This window comes from Hippopotamus amphibius, chromosome 6 (genome assembly GCF_030028045.1).
Source record: "Hippopotamus amphibius kiboko isolate mHipAmp2 chromosome 6, mHipAmp2.hap2, whole genome shotgun sequence".
Classification (NCBI taxonomy): domain Eukaryota; kingdom Metazoa; phylum Chordata; class Mammalia; order Artiodactyla; family Hippopotamidae; genus Hippopotamus; species Hippopotamus amphibius.
Window position 1 is genome coordinate 59802719 of NC_080191.1, and position 15044 is coordinate 59817762.

Consider the following 15044-nt stretch of genomic DNA (forward strand, 5'->3'; position numbering starts at 1 on the left):
CTCAGGGTCTCACAGCAGAAGTCACGCTGTCAGCCAGGACTACACTTACTCTGAGCTCATTCAAGTTCCTGGTGGAATTTGGTTCCTCATACTTGTTGGACCGAAGCCCCGTTTTCTTGTTGACTGTCATCTGGGGACTTCTCTGCTCCTAGAGACTGCCGTCCTTCCTAACACGTGGGCCTCTCTGCTGCCTGGCACTGCTTCTTCAAGGCCAGAAGGAGAGTGTCTCTGACCTCTGTCAGAGACACTTCATCTCTCACCTCTAGATGCTGATTTAAAGGGCACACGTAGGTGCGCTACCTTTTGGTTAGCTCAGCCAGCTGATGAGTGACTTTAATTACATCTGTGAAATCCCTTTTGCCCTGTGTTGTAGCATAATCCTGGGAGTGATAGGCTGTCACATTCATAGGTTCTACCTGCACTCCGAGGGAGAGACTCGTACAAGGTGTGTACATGAAGGAGGGGACCTTGGGGTCCATCTTAGAATCCTGCCTCAGCAGGACCCATCTTGACTCCAGACCTTATGCTCTTACATTGGTATTGTCATCTGTCATATTAAAGATAACAGCAATGGCTAGAAAGGGATGTTTGGGCCCTTTGGCTTTTGAAAGTGCTTAATTTTTTGTCTGTTACCAAAAATATTGCAGTGCCTGGAAGTAGTGAGCCGTTTATGACGCAAGGACAGATGCCAGCCAGCAGCATGCAGGACATGTATAACCAGAGTCCATCTGGAGCCATGTCCAGCCTAAGCATGGGGCAGCGGCAGCAGTTTCCCTATGGAGCCAGTTACGATCGAAGGTGAGTGTTTCCTAAGATGAAGATGAGATGACTTACTAGAAACGGTGGACTTCTTTTTGTGAAGAACCCTCCTGACCTTGGTTGGCATGTTCATTACCTCCCTAACGGAGAAATGCTCAGAAACCAAGCCTTCAATTTAATATTTAATTTTTAAAGAAAACCAGTGGAAGTACAATAGAAGGCTCTTTTTTCTAACTGTAGGCACATGAGCAGGCCTCAGGACAGGCATGGTTTCCATGTGGCAGGGCCTTCAGCCACACTGCTCCCCTTTCCTCAGTCCACATGCTGGGATTGTAGAGACCAATTAAGTAGTGAGGTGTCCCTGGTTTAACACAAAGGAAAAAAGGTTTGAAAAAAGTCACTGTTTTACCAAATCAGGTTTCTTTCTAGGCTTCTATATGAGTCTGGTTCTTGAGTTACACAGCATCACGTGCTCAGAGCAATGTGGTACTTTCTAATCGTGACTCACGAATCTCAACTTCTCGGCCTTACCTTCTAGTGAAGGTTTATTTGTGAAATCTGCTTTAGTCAGTTAACCATTGTGTGATGTCTAGTGTAGTGGATCAGGGATTTTACTAAGATTTGGTTTGTTTTTGAGGGTCAAGGAAGAGCTTTTAGTGGGGGTAGGGGTGGGGGGGGGGCGGCTGATGAGTTTAAAAGGAGAATAGTATGCTGGGACATAGCAATATATTTTTAAAGGAACCCAAGCAAATATACTTTTCTATTTCTTCTAGAATGCGTTTTAGAATATTGCATGGCCGAGGTTTAAAAGTCGTTTTGGCTCTACCACATTAGGATTTACCTCATTAAGTTTTCTCTTCTGAAAAGTGTTACTTGTTCAGCTTAAATTTTATCCATGTCAGTTATATTTTTCCTGCTAACTATAAGCTTCCTTCTAGATGTCAGTGTCATTAACGAAAACTTCTCCTATATCTGTTTTACATGTGATATTCTACAAATTCATTGATTTTCTTTCTTATTCTCATTCCTTGACCAGTTTAGGAATATATTCAGTCCAAGTATTCTCTTTCTTACAAGATTCAATATACTAACTACACCAGCTTAGTTTTTAAATTTTTCAATTCTATCACTCTTTTAAACATGCTATTTTTTATGGTACTTATAATTTCTCGATATGAAATAAATGTACTCTTCATTCCCATTTTAAGATTTAATAGAATCTTTTAATAGAAGTACATTTAAATCATCCCTGTTATTCTTTTTTGTAGCCTTTTAGAGTCATAGGACTTTGAAATTTTGAGCAGTTTTGTCTATACTCACTTAGTATCATTTGGATTGATTTTGAAGTATCCCTTTTAAAACTTTCACATTCTCTATTCATGATGAGAAAGTAAGGAATAGAAACATTTTCCTCCGTTATGTGCACGTTCTGGTACTCCTAGAAGTATTGCTTTGATTCTTAGGTCCTCCTGTGGTCTCTAGCGCTTGTTACTAGGTCACATCAGCATGTGTCAGGCCCTCCCTGGTCCGTGGGTGGATGGGCGGGGCCTCTCCTCAAAGGCAGAGGGTGCGGGCCGTCCAGGGGGACTCCTCCCACCCACCAGCCAGGGGTTGGCAGCACTCCCAGAGTGGGTGCTGCCACCCCTTCTGCTGGGAGCTGAAGTGCTGCTGCCACCGCTCAGAGTAGGAGTGCCTGTCGGGAGGGTACAGGGGAGGAAAGGCAGCCGTGCAGTTTCCAGAAATGGACTCCTCCTTCCCGCCTTGGCCTGAGGTCCGTGGTAAATGAAGTCTTCTCTGAATGCCTCATTCTAGGCATGAACCTTACGGGCAGCAGTACCCAGGCCAAGGCCCTCCCTCAGGACAGCCGCCATATGGAGGACACCAGCCAGGCCTGTATCCACAGCAGACGGTGAGTTGGCGAGCTGCGTGCATCTCTGTGCTTTCTGTTTACAATTCAAACTTGTACTACTTCTGAAGAGTTTTAGGAAGCATCACAAAAATGGCATATAACAATCAGGTTATATTTGTTTATGCTAAAAAATATTCTTGGGATTTTGAAGTCAGCAAATTAGAAATAGCTCTTGAAAATATAACATGTTGTAGGAAGTTAAGGACATTCATCATTGTAAATAATAAGCCTAAGTTGAATTCAAGGCACTTAGTCTTAGACATATGTCTGTTCTGCGTACTATTGTATCAAATGACATTTTAGCAGAGAAATTTGTCAGTGTGTTTTAAAGAGGATATGTAGGGACAACAATTGTTTTTAAGAATAAGATATTAGCAACTGCATGTTTTGACTGTATAGGGGAGGTACGTAGCTTCGTGCTGTTTACACAGTGCCGCAGCTCGAAGATCTTGAAGTGTGTGAGATACTTTGCAGTTATCACGACTGCAGAGAATACAGGACGTGCTGTGGCTTTTCAGACATAGGAGTTTGCTGTTTGTAAACAACTTTTCAGATCTAAGACCTCTTTAAAATAGAAGGGATTTTTCCACTACTGGGCATATACCCAAAGAAAACCATAATCCCAAAAGAAACTTGTACCATCATGTTTATTGCAGCACTCTTTACAATAGCCAGGACATGGAAGCAACCTAAATGCCCATCAACAGATGAATGGATACAGAAAATGTGGCATATATATACAATGGAATATTACTCAGCTATAAAAAGGGATGAGATGGAGCTATATGTAATGAGGTGGATAGAACTACAGTCTGTCATACATAGTGAAGTAAGTCAGAAAGAGAAGGACAAATATTGTATGCTAACTCACATATACGGAATCTAAAAATGGTACTGGTGAACTCAGTGACAAGAACAAGGATGCAGATACAGAGAATGGACTGGAGAACTCGAGGTATGGGAGGGGGCGGGGGGTGAAGGGGAAACTGAGACGAAGCGAGAGAGTAGCACAGACATATATATACTACCAACTGTAAAATAGTCAGTGGGAAATTGTTGTATAACAAAGGGAGTCCAACTCGAGGATGGAAGATGCCTTAGAGGACTGGGGCGGGGAGGGTGGGGGGGACTCGAGGGGGGGGAGGCAAGGAAGGGAGGGCATACGGGGATATGTGTATAAAAACAGATGATTGAACCTGGTGTACCCCCCAAAGAAATAAAAAATAAAAAAAATAAAATAAAATAAAAAAGATCATTCTAATTAAAAAAAAAAATAGAAGGGATTTTAAACATTAATTTTACTGGAGCATGTTTGTAAGTTAATCGTATTATCAAACCAACTGATCTTAAACAGTTCTCAAGTAAAGTGAAAGAACACTAATTAACAAATGAGCATCTCCCTCCCTCCCTCTCATCAGGAGCTTCCCACCCTGATCAAGTGCTGCAACCCCCCTGCGTCCCCGGGAGGAGAGCTGAGGAACAGGGGCTGTACCAGCCCTGTCCTCAGAAGCACAGAGAATGTGACCCAGACAAGCTGGGAGCTGGGGCGGAGGCCATCGAATGTCAGGTGTCAGGGGACACAGGTCCCGTCGGAGGAGCCAGGTTCTGTGCAGAAGCTTTTCTGTAAAGTTAGGCCCAAGGAGTCTGTTTAGCCCAGGAGCCCTTCATGCTGGCCCTCAGAGTGCTCAGTCCATTCCGATGAGGTCTCTCGCTACCTACTGAAGTCATCCTGGTGCATCTCCAAGCCTCCGTTCAGCGCTGCCTGTGTGATGGTCACCAAAATCATATTCTCCCAGGTTGCAGCCCTGGAAAAAACCAGGAGAGAATGTTTTTTTTCCCCACAGAAAATTTGAAGTACATGAAAACAAACTGTGGAAGCTCCTTCGGAGTACATGACATGGTTTATGTAATACTGAATATAGTACATAAATTGTTAGTCCGTAGGTGTTGTGGGAGCTTCCCGTAGTCATTTGGAAATGAATGTTCTGGCAGGTAATAACTACTTTGCGTAATTTAAGTGTGTGATTATACCTGTAAAAGCACATCAGTATGATTTGTCTTTATGTGAATTTTCAGAATTACAAGCGCCATATGGATGGCATGTATGGGCCTCCAGCCAAACGCCACGAGGGAGACATGTACAACATGCAGTATGGCAACCAGCAGCAAGAGATGTACAACCAGTACGGAAGCTCCTACTCCGGACCAGACAGGAGGCCCATCCAGGGACAGTACCCGTACCCCTACAACAGAGAGAGGATGCAGGGCCCGGGGCAGATGCAGCCGCACGGGCTCCCGCCCCAGATGATGGGCGGCCCGATGCAGTCGTCCTCCAGCGAAGGGCCTCAGCAGGGTATGTGGGCCACACGCAACGATATGCCTTACCCCTACCCGAGCAGGCAAGGCCCCGGCGGCCCTGCGCAGGCTCCTCCTTATCCCGGCATGAACCGCGCGGACGATATGATGGTGCCTGATCAGAGGATGAACCACGAGAGCCAGTGGCCTTCTCACGTCAGCCAGCGTCAGCCTTACATGTCCTCTTCAGCCTCCATGCAGCCCATCACGCGCCCGCCTCAGTCATCCTACCAGACGCCACCGTCGCTGCCAAATCACATCTCCAGGGCGCCCAGCCCCGCCTCCTTCCAGCGCTCCCTGGAGAGCCGCATGTCTCCCAGCAAGTCCCCCTTCCTGCCCTCCATGAAGATGCAGAAGGTCATGCCCACCGTCCCCACGGCCCAAGTCTCGGGGCCGCCCCCCCAGCCCCCCCCAGTCAGAAGGGAGATTACCTTTCCTCCTGGCTCTGTGGAAGCATCACAGCCAGTCTTGAAACAGAGGCGGAAGATTACCTCAAAAGATATCGGTAAGCATTCCCAAAGCTGTGTTCCTGAAATGAATTCCTGTTGTGATCTAGAATTTTCATTTTAGGTTAGATGTAGTTCCTTAACCTCAAAGGGATGACATTCTATGACTATAAACTATCAGGACGTGTTTTTGTGCAGGAGCAATAACTGGAAGCCGCTCATCTGACTTAAGCAATAGTACCAGAGAAGAGCGAGAATTAAAATGGCATTTTCACTGAATACATGTGAGTGTTGTTTGTGTGAGAGGGTAGAGCTCCAGGTGAGAGACCAAGGATTCCTCGGTGACCATGTACTGTGTTTTGGGCTTAAAGATTTGCTCTTAACCAAACACTTAATCTTTGTCATGTGTGCTTAATAGAACAGCTTGCAAGGCTGATGAAACGCTAGGGTGGCCTGAGAAAATTTGATGGCAGGCCACTCTGTAATTTGGGTAACAACATACAGACAGTGAGTTTAGCAGGAACAAAACAGAAGACTGGCTGTGCTGTGTAGAGAGACACGTGATTTGCTCTGTGGAGCCTCACATGACACGATGTACAGAATTGATTTAATCCATGCAGCACTGATGACAGCAGCCGAGGAGCGCTTTCCACTGAACGCTGATATCGCTTGTTCATCCCATTCGGAATGTTCTTGATACTAATTAAAGATTCAGAATATCTGGGAGTACACAGAGTGTTCTGCATTGTTTTTGACATACTTTTGACACAGCAAAGGAAATAATAGAGTTCAGGTGTATAAAACTGTTTTTTCCAAAAATCTTAAAATGACTTGAAATCATTTGCAGTGATCAGAAAATTAAATATATTAAAGATATTAAGGATGTTTTCAATCATTGGACATTAAGGAGATACACACACACACACAGGGGAGGTAAGGAGCTCTGCATAGAGAGGGTGCTGCTGGAGGTGAGAGAGATACAGACGCTGAGCACTGTGTTATGTATGGAAATATACATGTAAAATATACACATACAGTTGTCTGTGAGTGTGTATAGATGTTTAAATAAATATATATATATATTTAAGTTTTTAAAAAAAATTTCTTACTCCATGTTATACCAGCCTAGGGAAACTTATGTTCCTTATTTTAAAATGGAAGTTTGCCTTTTCTATTACAAAAGTACTATGTGCCTATCTTAGAGAATTTGAAAAGTAGATGAAATTAAAATAAAGGTGGAAACCCACAGCCCCTCCCACACAGGAGCGTACCGTTGGCATCCGGCCTGGCCACTGCTGTGGGGAGTTTCGACTGCTGGAACCGTGTGCTTCAGCCTCCCTTGAAATTTCAGACCTGATGGGCCTCCCCTCCCAGCCCCGTCTTTTGACAGAGCTTTCAGATCTTTCCTCTCATCACTCTGGCTCAAGCCAACCTCCAGAAAAATCTGAACCGTCAAAGTGCTAATACTTGTCAACAGCATGTTCTGCAGGCAGGAGCTCAGACAGAAGACAGCGTGCGAGAATGAAGGCTTTGTATCTGAGAGTGTGCTGTTTGGGAATTAAATTTTGCTTATATTCTGCGTATTCGCCAGCTTTCTGAAGATGCCACCTTGAGACATCTGTGACTGGAGCAAAAGAAGACACATACAGAAAGGACCATTCATGCTTAACCATCCCCACCTCTGTTGAACCTGCAAAGCGAAAAGCTCTTCAGCCACAGAAGTTTCTTAGCGCAGCTGTCACCTCTGCCTAACATCTGAAATGACCGTGTTTAACTGTCCCTCAGAACATTTGTTTAAAATCATTATTTTCTGTTCTTTCATGTGCAGAGTTAGTATTAATCATATCCTTGTTCTTTCCCCCTTTTTAGTTACTCCTGAGGCCTGGCGTGTGATGATGTCCCTCAAGTCAGGTCTTCTGGCTGAAAGTACTTGGGCTTTGGACACTATTAATATTCTTCTATATGATGACAGCACTGTCGCTACTTTCAATCTCTCCCAGGTAAGCCGGCACCAATCCAGTTTAGGCCCAAATTAGAATAAGAAAATGAAGTAGTGCACAAGGCTTAAGCTGAGGCCAGAGGTAATCAGCACTCAGCAGCTAGCATTTTTTATCATTGCAGTTGTTATATACCAACATCAGTCAGTGTATGGTTGTCTGAGGATTTTGTCTGGAATGATAATTTATTTCAGTCCTTAGTATAAATACACACATACCTGTATGTCTCAGAAGAAGGTAGTGACTTTGTGTGCACCTGCATGTGTGTATGGAATAGACAGCAGTGGTGAAATTAAATTGTTGTTTGGAGTGGATATTAGCAGGCCAGTGGGGATTAATCCAAATATAACATAAAGTTCTGGCTGTAGTCAGTGTTGGATGAGACATGACCATGCAGTAGGTTGCAGTGAGATATTACCCTACTTTCCAGGGGGACCTAACATCTTTCTTTTAATTAAAAAGAAATGTAAAATCAAAAAAGAATTTTTATTTTGTGAAAATGGATAGTATTGGGTTGGCCAGAAACTTCGTTCAGTTTCCATAACGGGAAAACCGGAACAAACTTTTTGGCCAGCCCAGAATATATAAAAGTAAACAAAACAGTTTTAACGAATCCCCATGTACCCGTCATTCTGCTACAATAGTGATGAAGTCATGGCCAAGCTTGTTTCTTGGTCTGTCCCCTTCCATTTCTGCCTCCCTCCAGGTTATTTTGAAGCAGTCATTTAAAAGCCTACTACTTTTTAAAACCCTCCTTTGTTCTGTGCTAGGCTTAAAGTAGCTTCCAGCATGATAGGTAGAAGAGAGAAGGGGAGCTGAGGATTAGGAAAAAGGGCCAAGAGGCAGCTGGACTACAGACTTCTTAAGAAATATTTAGAAACAAAAATCAGAAAAGGTTATTTTCCCTACTGTGTATGAACAGCTCTCTACTTTTGCTGTCAAAAGCCAAAACATCTAATTCCCTTGCTTCTATTGAACTAGGACCAGAATCTTCCACTTCCTCTTTCTTCTCTCATTTAAGTCCTCATTATAGCCCTGAAAGGCAATTTTTCAGTTGATAGCAAGTGTATCAATAAGGTCATAAACATTGCATGAAGTCCATTTTAACAGCAAATCAGTATTAGAAGGGTGTATACTACCTTTGCTAGAGTAATAAACTCTCATCCTCATGCTAGGTGAACTGCTCTCAAGCACACTTTCTCATAACCAGAATCGCTTCACAACTTTCCCTCTCCCCTTGCCCTGGGAAAAAACTAAGCTCTAAGTTGGGGGCAGGGTGGGAGGGGAGGTGACATCCAAACTTACACTTGAAAAACTGTGCCTTCATACCCTAAAAGCAAGTAGTGTCTGATTGGTACTTGGGTTTCCCCTTACTTCTTGATAATTGTTTCAAACCCACTTTCAGGAAACTTACAGCAGAATACCAAGCTGCGGTTGATTTCCATAATACGTATCATTAAGAAATCCTTGTGTACTCATCCTTTATCATCCCTAAATGTAGTGCATGGGTGTTGTCGAGAGCGGGGAGCAGGCCAGCTGCTAATCCTGGAGTACGGTGGTTTTTCTTGATAGAAACATTTGCTTAAAGGAGACGAAGCTGTTCTCACAGTGGCTTTTGTCTTTTAGCTGGTGTTGTGAATAGCTGGAATATAAAAATGTATTCTACGAGACATTCTCATTCATTTATCAGGGATTAAATTGATTTGTTTTTAATTTTCTGTGTTTATGAGCTACTACATTGCTGAAATTATCTTCTCCCCAAGATATATGGAGAATGTAAATTAGAATAACCTATGGCACCTAAGACAAAAATAACCATAAAATCCTAAGAATAATAACCATAAAAATCCAGGCAAGCAAAGTTTCAGATAAATAAGAGAACAGGCTCACTTTGGGTGAATGAGTCTATAAAATCCGTGTTCTCACTCTTCTAGTAATGATTGCATTGTATCTAAATCAGGAACAAAGGTAAAGAACAGCGAAGCACTCCTTCACTGATAATATCAGAAATGTGAAAATAACAAGTAAGTTTTCATGTTGATAGTGTAAAAAAGTAAACAGCAAATAAGAAGATGGTAAAGGTTGGTTTGATTAATAATGAAAAATTCAGGAAGATAGTTCTAACTGATATATGGTTTCTCTTCCTTGGCCTAGCCAAAAAGGAATTAAAAGTGTGAAAATAATCATAGAAACACTTTGCTAGCTATCAGGATTTTCACCCTCTCAGTCACACCTGAGGTTATGACATTGTACCTCTTCCCTTTCTCATCCTCTCTAGTTGTCCGGATTTCTCGAACTTTTAGTAGAGTACTTTAGGAAATGCCTGATTGACATTTTTGGAATTCTTATGGAATATGAAGTGGGAGACCCCAGCCAAAAAGCACTTGATCACAATGCGGTAAAGAGAGATGACAGCCAGTCCTTGGCCGACGACACTGGGAAAGAGGAAGAAGATGCTGAATGTATTGATGAGGAGGAGGATGAGGAGGAAGACGAGGAGGAAGATGTTGGGAAGATGGAGACCGAGGACAGGAGCAACACAGCTTTGGCCTCCCCCGATGCCACCGTGGATCCAAAGGAGAAGCCCAGGCAAGCCAGTAAGTTCGACAAGCTGCCAATAAAGATCGTCAAAAAGAACAACCTGTTTGTCGTCGACCGGTCTGACAAGCTGGGTCGGGTTCAGGAGTTCAGCAGTGGACTTCTGCACTGGCAGCTCGGTGGGGGGGACACCACCGAGCACATCCAGACTCACTTTGAGAGCAAGATGGAAATTCCTCCTCGCAGGCGTCCACCTCCCCCTTTAAGTTCCACAGGTAGAAAGAAAGACCAAGAAGGCAAAGGGGATTCTGAAGAGCAGCAAGAGAAAAGCATCATTGCAACCATTGATGATGTCCTGTCTGCTCGGCCAGGGGCTCTGCCTGAAGATGCAAACCCTGGTACCCAAACCGAAAGCAGTAAGTTTCCCTTTGGAATCCATCAAGCCAAAAGTCACCGCAATATCAAGCTGCTGGAGGACGAGCCGAGGAGCCGGGATGAGGCTCCACTCTGCACCATCGCTCACTGGCAGGACTCGCTAGCCAAGCGCTGCATCTGCGTGTCGAATATCGTCCGGAGCTTGTCTTTTGTGCCTGGGAATGATGCCGAAATGTCCAAACATCCAGGCTTGGTGCTGATCCTGGGGAAGCTGATTCTTCTTCACCACGAGCATCCTGAGAGAAAACGAGCGCCACAAACCTATGAGAAGGAGGAGGATGAGGACAAAGGGGTGGCCTGCAGCAAAGATGAGTGGTGGTGGGACTGCCTCGAGGTCTTAAGGGATAACACGTTGGTCACTTTGGCCAACATTTCTGGGCAGCTAGACTTGTCTGCTTACACGGAAAGCATCTGCTTGCCAATTTTGGATGGCTTGCTGCACTGGATGGTGTGCCCGTCGGCAGAGGCACAAGACCCCTTTCCCACTGTGGGACCCAACTCTGTCCTGTCGCCTCAGAGACTTGTGCTGGAGACACTCTGTAAACTCAGCATCCAGGACAACAATGTGGACCTGATCTTGGCCACGCCTCCATTTAGTCGTCAGGAGAAATTCTATGCCACATTAGTTAGGTACGTTGGGGATCGCAAAAACCCAGTCTGTCGAGAAATGTCCATGGCGCTTTTATCGAACCTTGCCCAAGGGGACGCGCTGGCTGCAAGGGCAATAGCTGTGCAGAAAGGAAGCATCGGAAACTTGATAAGCTTCCTAGAGGATGGGGTCACAATGGCCCAGTATCAGCAGAGCCAGCATAACCTCATGCACATGCAGCCGCCGCCTCTAGAGCCCCCTAGCGTGGACATGATGTGCAGGGCGGCCAAGGCTCTGCTGGCCATGGCCAGAGTGGACGAGAACCGCTCAGAGTTCCTTCTGCACGAGGGTCGATTGCTGGATATCTCGATATCAGCCGTCCTGAACTCTCTGGTTGCGTCTGTCATCTGTGATGTACTGTTTCAGATTGGGCAGTTATGACATCAGTGAGAAGGCAGCATGTGTGAGTGAAGACTAGAGGCTCCCGTATAACTGGCTGTTTTCTGTTCTTGTTTCTCCAGCGTAGGAAGATGGAAAGAAAAATCTTTGCTCCTCTGCCCCATCCACTATTTACCAATTGGGAATTAAAGAGATAATTAATTTGAACAGTTATGAAATTAATATTTGCTGTCTGTGTGTATAAGTACATCCTTTTGGGGTTTTTTTATTTTGTTGTTTTTTTTTAACCAAAGTTGCTGTCTAGTGCATTCAAAGGTCACTTTTTGTTTTTCACAGATTTTCTTTTTAATGTGCTTTTCCATGTCTTATTGCATTTTTTGGGAAGCGAATTGACTTTAAAGAGAAAAGTTATGGCAAAAGATGCTCAGATGGGAAAATTTCACCACACTGAGGCAAAAAGGTGAAAAATTATCAATTTCCTAGCTGTGTTATTCTTCACATAATGAAAAAATAAAAAACTGTATCCCATCGCCCAAAGCTCTGTGCAATAGAAACTTCTAGAGATGTAGGTATAGGGGCTCACGGAGGTGTGTCAGTCAGCAAACTATGAAATGATACTGGTTTCTCCACAGGAAAATGGTTACATTAGGCTAGGAGCAAAAACAATGTTTTTTTAAGTTGAGATTGAACACACATACCTGACAGCAATCAACAGAAACTGCTTCCTCACCACTACCGTCATGTCTGCTGTCTGTCGTTTGACCTTCCACATGACAGTTCTTCACAATTCCTTTCACCATTTTTTAAATATTTTTTTTACTGCCTATGGGCTGTGATGTATATAGAAGTTGTACATTAAACATACCCTCATTTTTTCTTTTCTTTTTCTTTTCTTTTTTTTTTTTTTAGTACAAAGTTTTTAGTTTCTTTTTCATGACGTGGTAACTACGAAGTGATGGTAGATTTAAATAATTTTTTATTTTTATTTTATATATTTTTTCATTAGGGCCATATCTCCAAAAAAAAAAAAAAAAAGAAAGAAAAATACAAAAAACAAAAACAAAAAAAAAACAAAAAAAAGAGGGTAATGTACAAGTTTCTGTATGTATAAAGTCATGCTCTATTTCGGGAGAGCAGCTGATCACACAATTTGCTTCATGAATCAAGGTGTGGAAATGGTTGCATATGGATTGATTTAGACAATGGTTACCAGTACAGACAAAAAGAAAAAAAATACAACTAAAAGGAAGAAACACAACTTCAAAGATTTTTCAGTGACGAGACTCCACATTTGTATTTCAAGATAATGTAGTTTGAAAAAAATGATGTAAATTCCTCCTTTTCCTCTGGCTTAATGAATATCATTTATTCAGTATAAAATCTTTATATGTTCCACATGTTAAGAATAAATGTACATTAAATCTTGTTAAGCACTGTGATGGGTGTTCTTGAATACTGTTGTAGTTTCCTTAAAGTGGTTTCATAGTAACCAAGTAACAGGAAATAGGGGGAAAACAGCAGTGTACTAACACAGCCCCTCATTATGAAACCCTGAGGTCGGGAGGGACCTTTAAGGGTTATCTACTTTAGAGTGGGGAGCAACAGTTTGATTTTCTCAAAGTATTTAGCTAATTAGCCTTTGTTTGAAGCAATCAACTCTAACAACATTGAGGTATGAGAATTTTCAGTGTATGTGGGAGGTGGCTGCCGGGCCCATGAGGTGAGATCCCAGGAGCTCACTGGCCTGACAGTGTAACACCCTGCCTTTTTCTAACCCATCTTAATTTCGATCAGAGTTCAATCTGTTCCATGTTTCTCCTGTGTGCCTCAAAGTTATTTTGCATTTAGTTTACTCCACCGTGTATAATATTTATATTGTGCAATGTTAAAAAGAATATGTTATATTGTATGTGGTGTACATAGTGCAAAGTGATTATTTCTATTTCAGGGCATATTAATATTCTCATATTCCTTCCTACCTGGTGCACAGTAGCTTTTTAATACTAGTCACTTCTAATTTAAACTTTTTCTTCCTGGGTCATTGACTGTTATTGTGTAACAATCAATTTCTTTGAAACTGCTGCAGACTTAAGCTATTAGTGGACACCCTTCTGACTCTACCTCTTCACACCACCCTACCAATCTCAGCAGACTCAAAAATTCCAAGTCGATTCGCCAGACCTGTTATCCGGGCGCACATTACTCATGGTAGTACATGGAAGAGTTAGACGACAGTACTCAGTTATAATCGAAGTGTGAACCATGACTCCAGTGTCACAAGAAAAAATTCTTTTCTGCAAGCATTCTCATCTTCTGTCAGCTCCCACATTACTTAGTCTTCTTATATAACATTGCAGCCAAATATGTGTTGAATTTAAAACCCATTTATAATTCTACTTTAAATACATCTGCTTGCTAAGAACAGATTCTAGTGCTCTAAGCTTCAAATATGGAGATTTGTAAGAGGGAATTCAATATTATTCTGATTCCTCTCTTACAGAGCATGAACAAAAGGTGTATACAAACTTTGAAGTTTGTCAAACAAAAGAGTAAAATCATTACAAAAGACTGTTGTTGTCATGGTTTGAGTTGTAATCAAAACAGAGTCTGACCATTGAGCAACAAGATTTTACATACTGATACGCAACGTAATCTCTAGAATAATCCAGGAAGATTTTAGCATCCTTTCTGCATTCTCACCCCAGAATGAAGACTACAGAGGCCCATGAAGAACTTACAGCTGCCTGAGATCATCTTACCTACAAACTGAGTTACTGCTTTGTCCTAAAAATTAGTTGTTTTTTTTTTCCTATGAGGCTTTTCAGAAATTTACAGGATGCCCATACTTCAAATGTATACAAAAAAAAAAAAAAGATTAAAATAAAGGTGCAAAGAAAGCTTAGTATTTTGGAATGGTGCTATAAAGTTGAATCTGTTGGTATTTGAGTGAATTTTTTAATGTCACATAAGATATTACTGGGTGGCATGTGTGCAGAAATAACTGTTCAAATGTTTTGTTTGAGATTGAGAATGATATAGGGTCAGCTTTTATTGGTGAATGTGGACTATTCAAAAACTAGTTAGGTGGGTTTTTTTAAGTTATGATAGAGAATGATTTTTTTAAGGGGGTATGAGCAGTTTGGTGATATGGAATGTAAGCTATTAACTACCTCTTTTATGAAAAGAAGATGGCTTTAGCTCTGAAATCATCCATTTGAAAACTGTTGGAAATACTGCATTTTTACCAAACACCATGTATAAATTCCCATATCTGTTCACCTGCAAGGAAGCAAAGAAAGTATTATAAATGAGCCAAAGTGACAATTCAAACAGCCCGTTTTCTTCTTGCTGAGTTTCGTTTCCCTTCTTCATCTGGGGGGCTGAGCATAGCTGCCTGATAGGCCCACACTCTGCCACCCCTGTCAGCTCCCTCAGAGAACCTCAGAGTCAAATGAGCTTTTAAAAACGCCAATACATATTTTTGGTGATAGTATGTAACCTGCACATTATTCATTAATTCAGCAGAAATACATGGAGCACGTGCTACTTCCCAAGCTCTGTTCTAGGTGCTGAAGGTTCATTCACCAGCGAAGACCCCGATTCAGTTGTGTTCTGGT

At 42.4% G+C, this 15044-nt stretch overlaps 1 protein-coding gene across 7 annotated transcripts in view; it reads left to right on the forward strand.

Annotated features, from left to right (window-relative positions):
* Positions 1-12754, forward strand: part of ARID1B (AT-rich interaction domain 1B) — a 389909-nt gene extending 377155 nt beyond the window's left edge. For all 7 annotated transcript variants that reach the window (XM_057739653.1, XM_057739658.1, XM_057739654.1 and 4 more), the window contains 5 exons: positions 648-798; positions 2572-2668; positions 4745-5528; positions 7339-7469; positions 9745-12754. In XM_057739653.1, coding sequence (XP_057595636.1) covers positions 648-798; positions 2572-2668; positions 4745-5528; positions 7339-7469; positions 9745-11469 — 2888 coding nt within the window. In that variant the 3' untranslated portion in view covers positions 11470-12754. The remainder of the gene's footprint in view (positions 1-647; positions 799-2571; positions 2669-4744; positions 5529-7338; positions 7470-9744) is intronic.
* The last annotated feature ends 2290 nt before the right edge of the window (positions 12755-15044 follow it).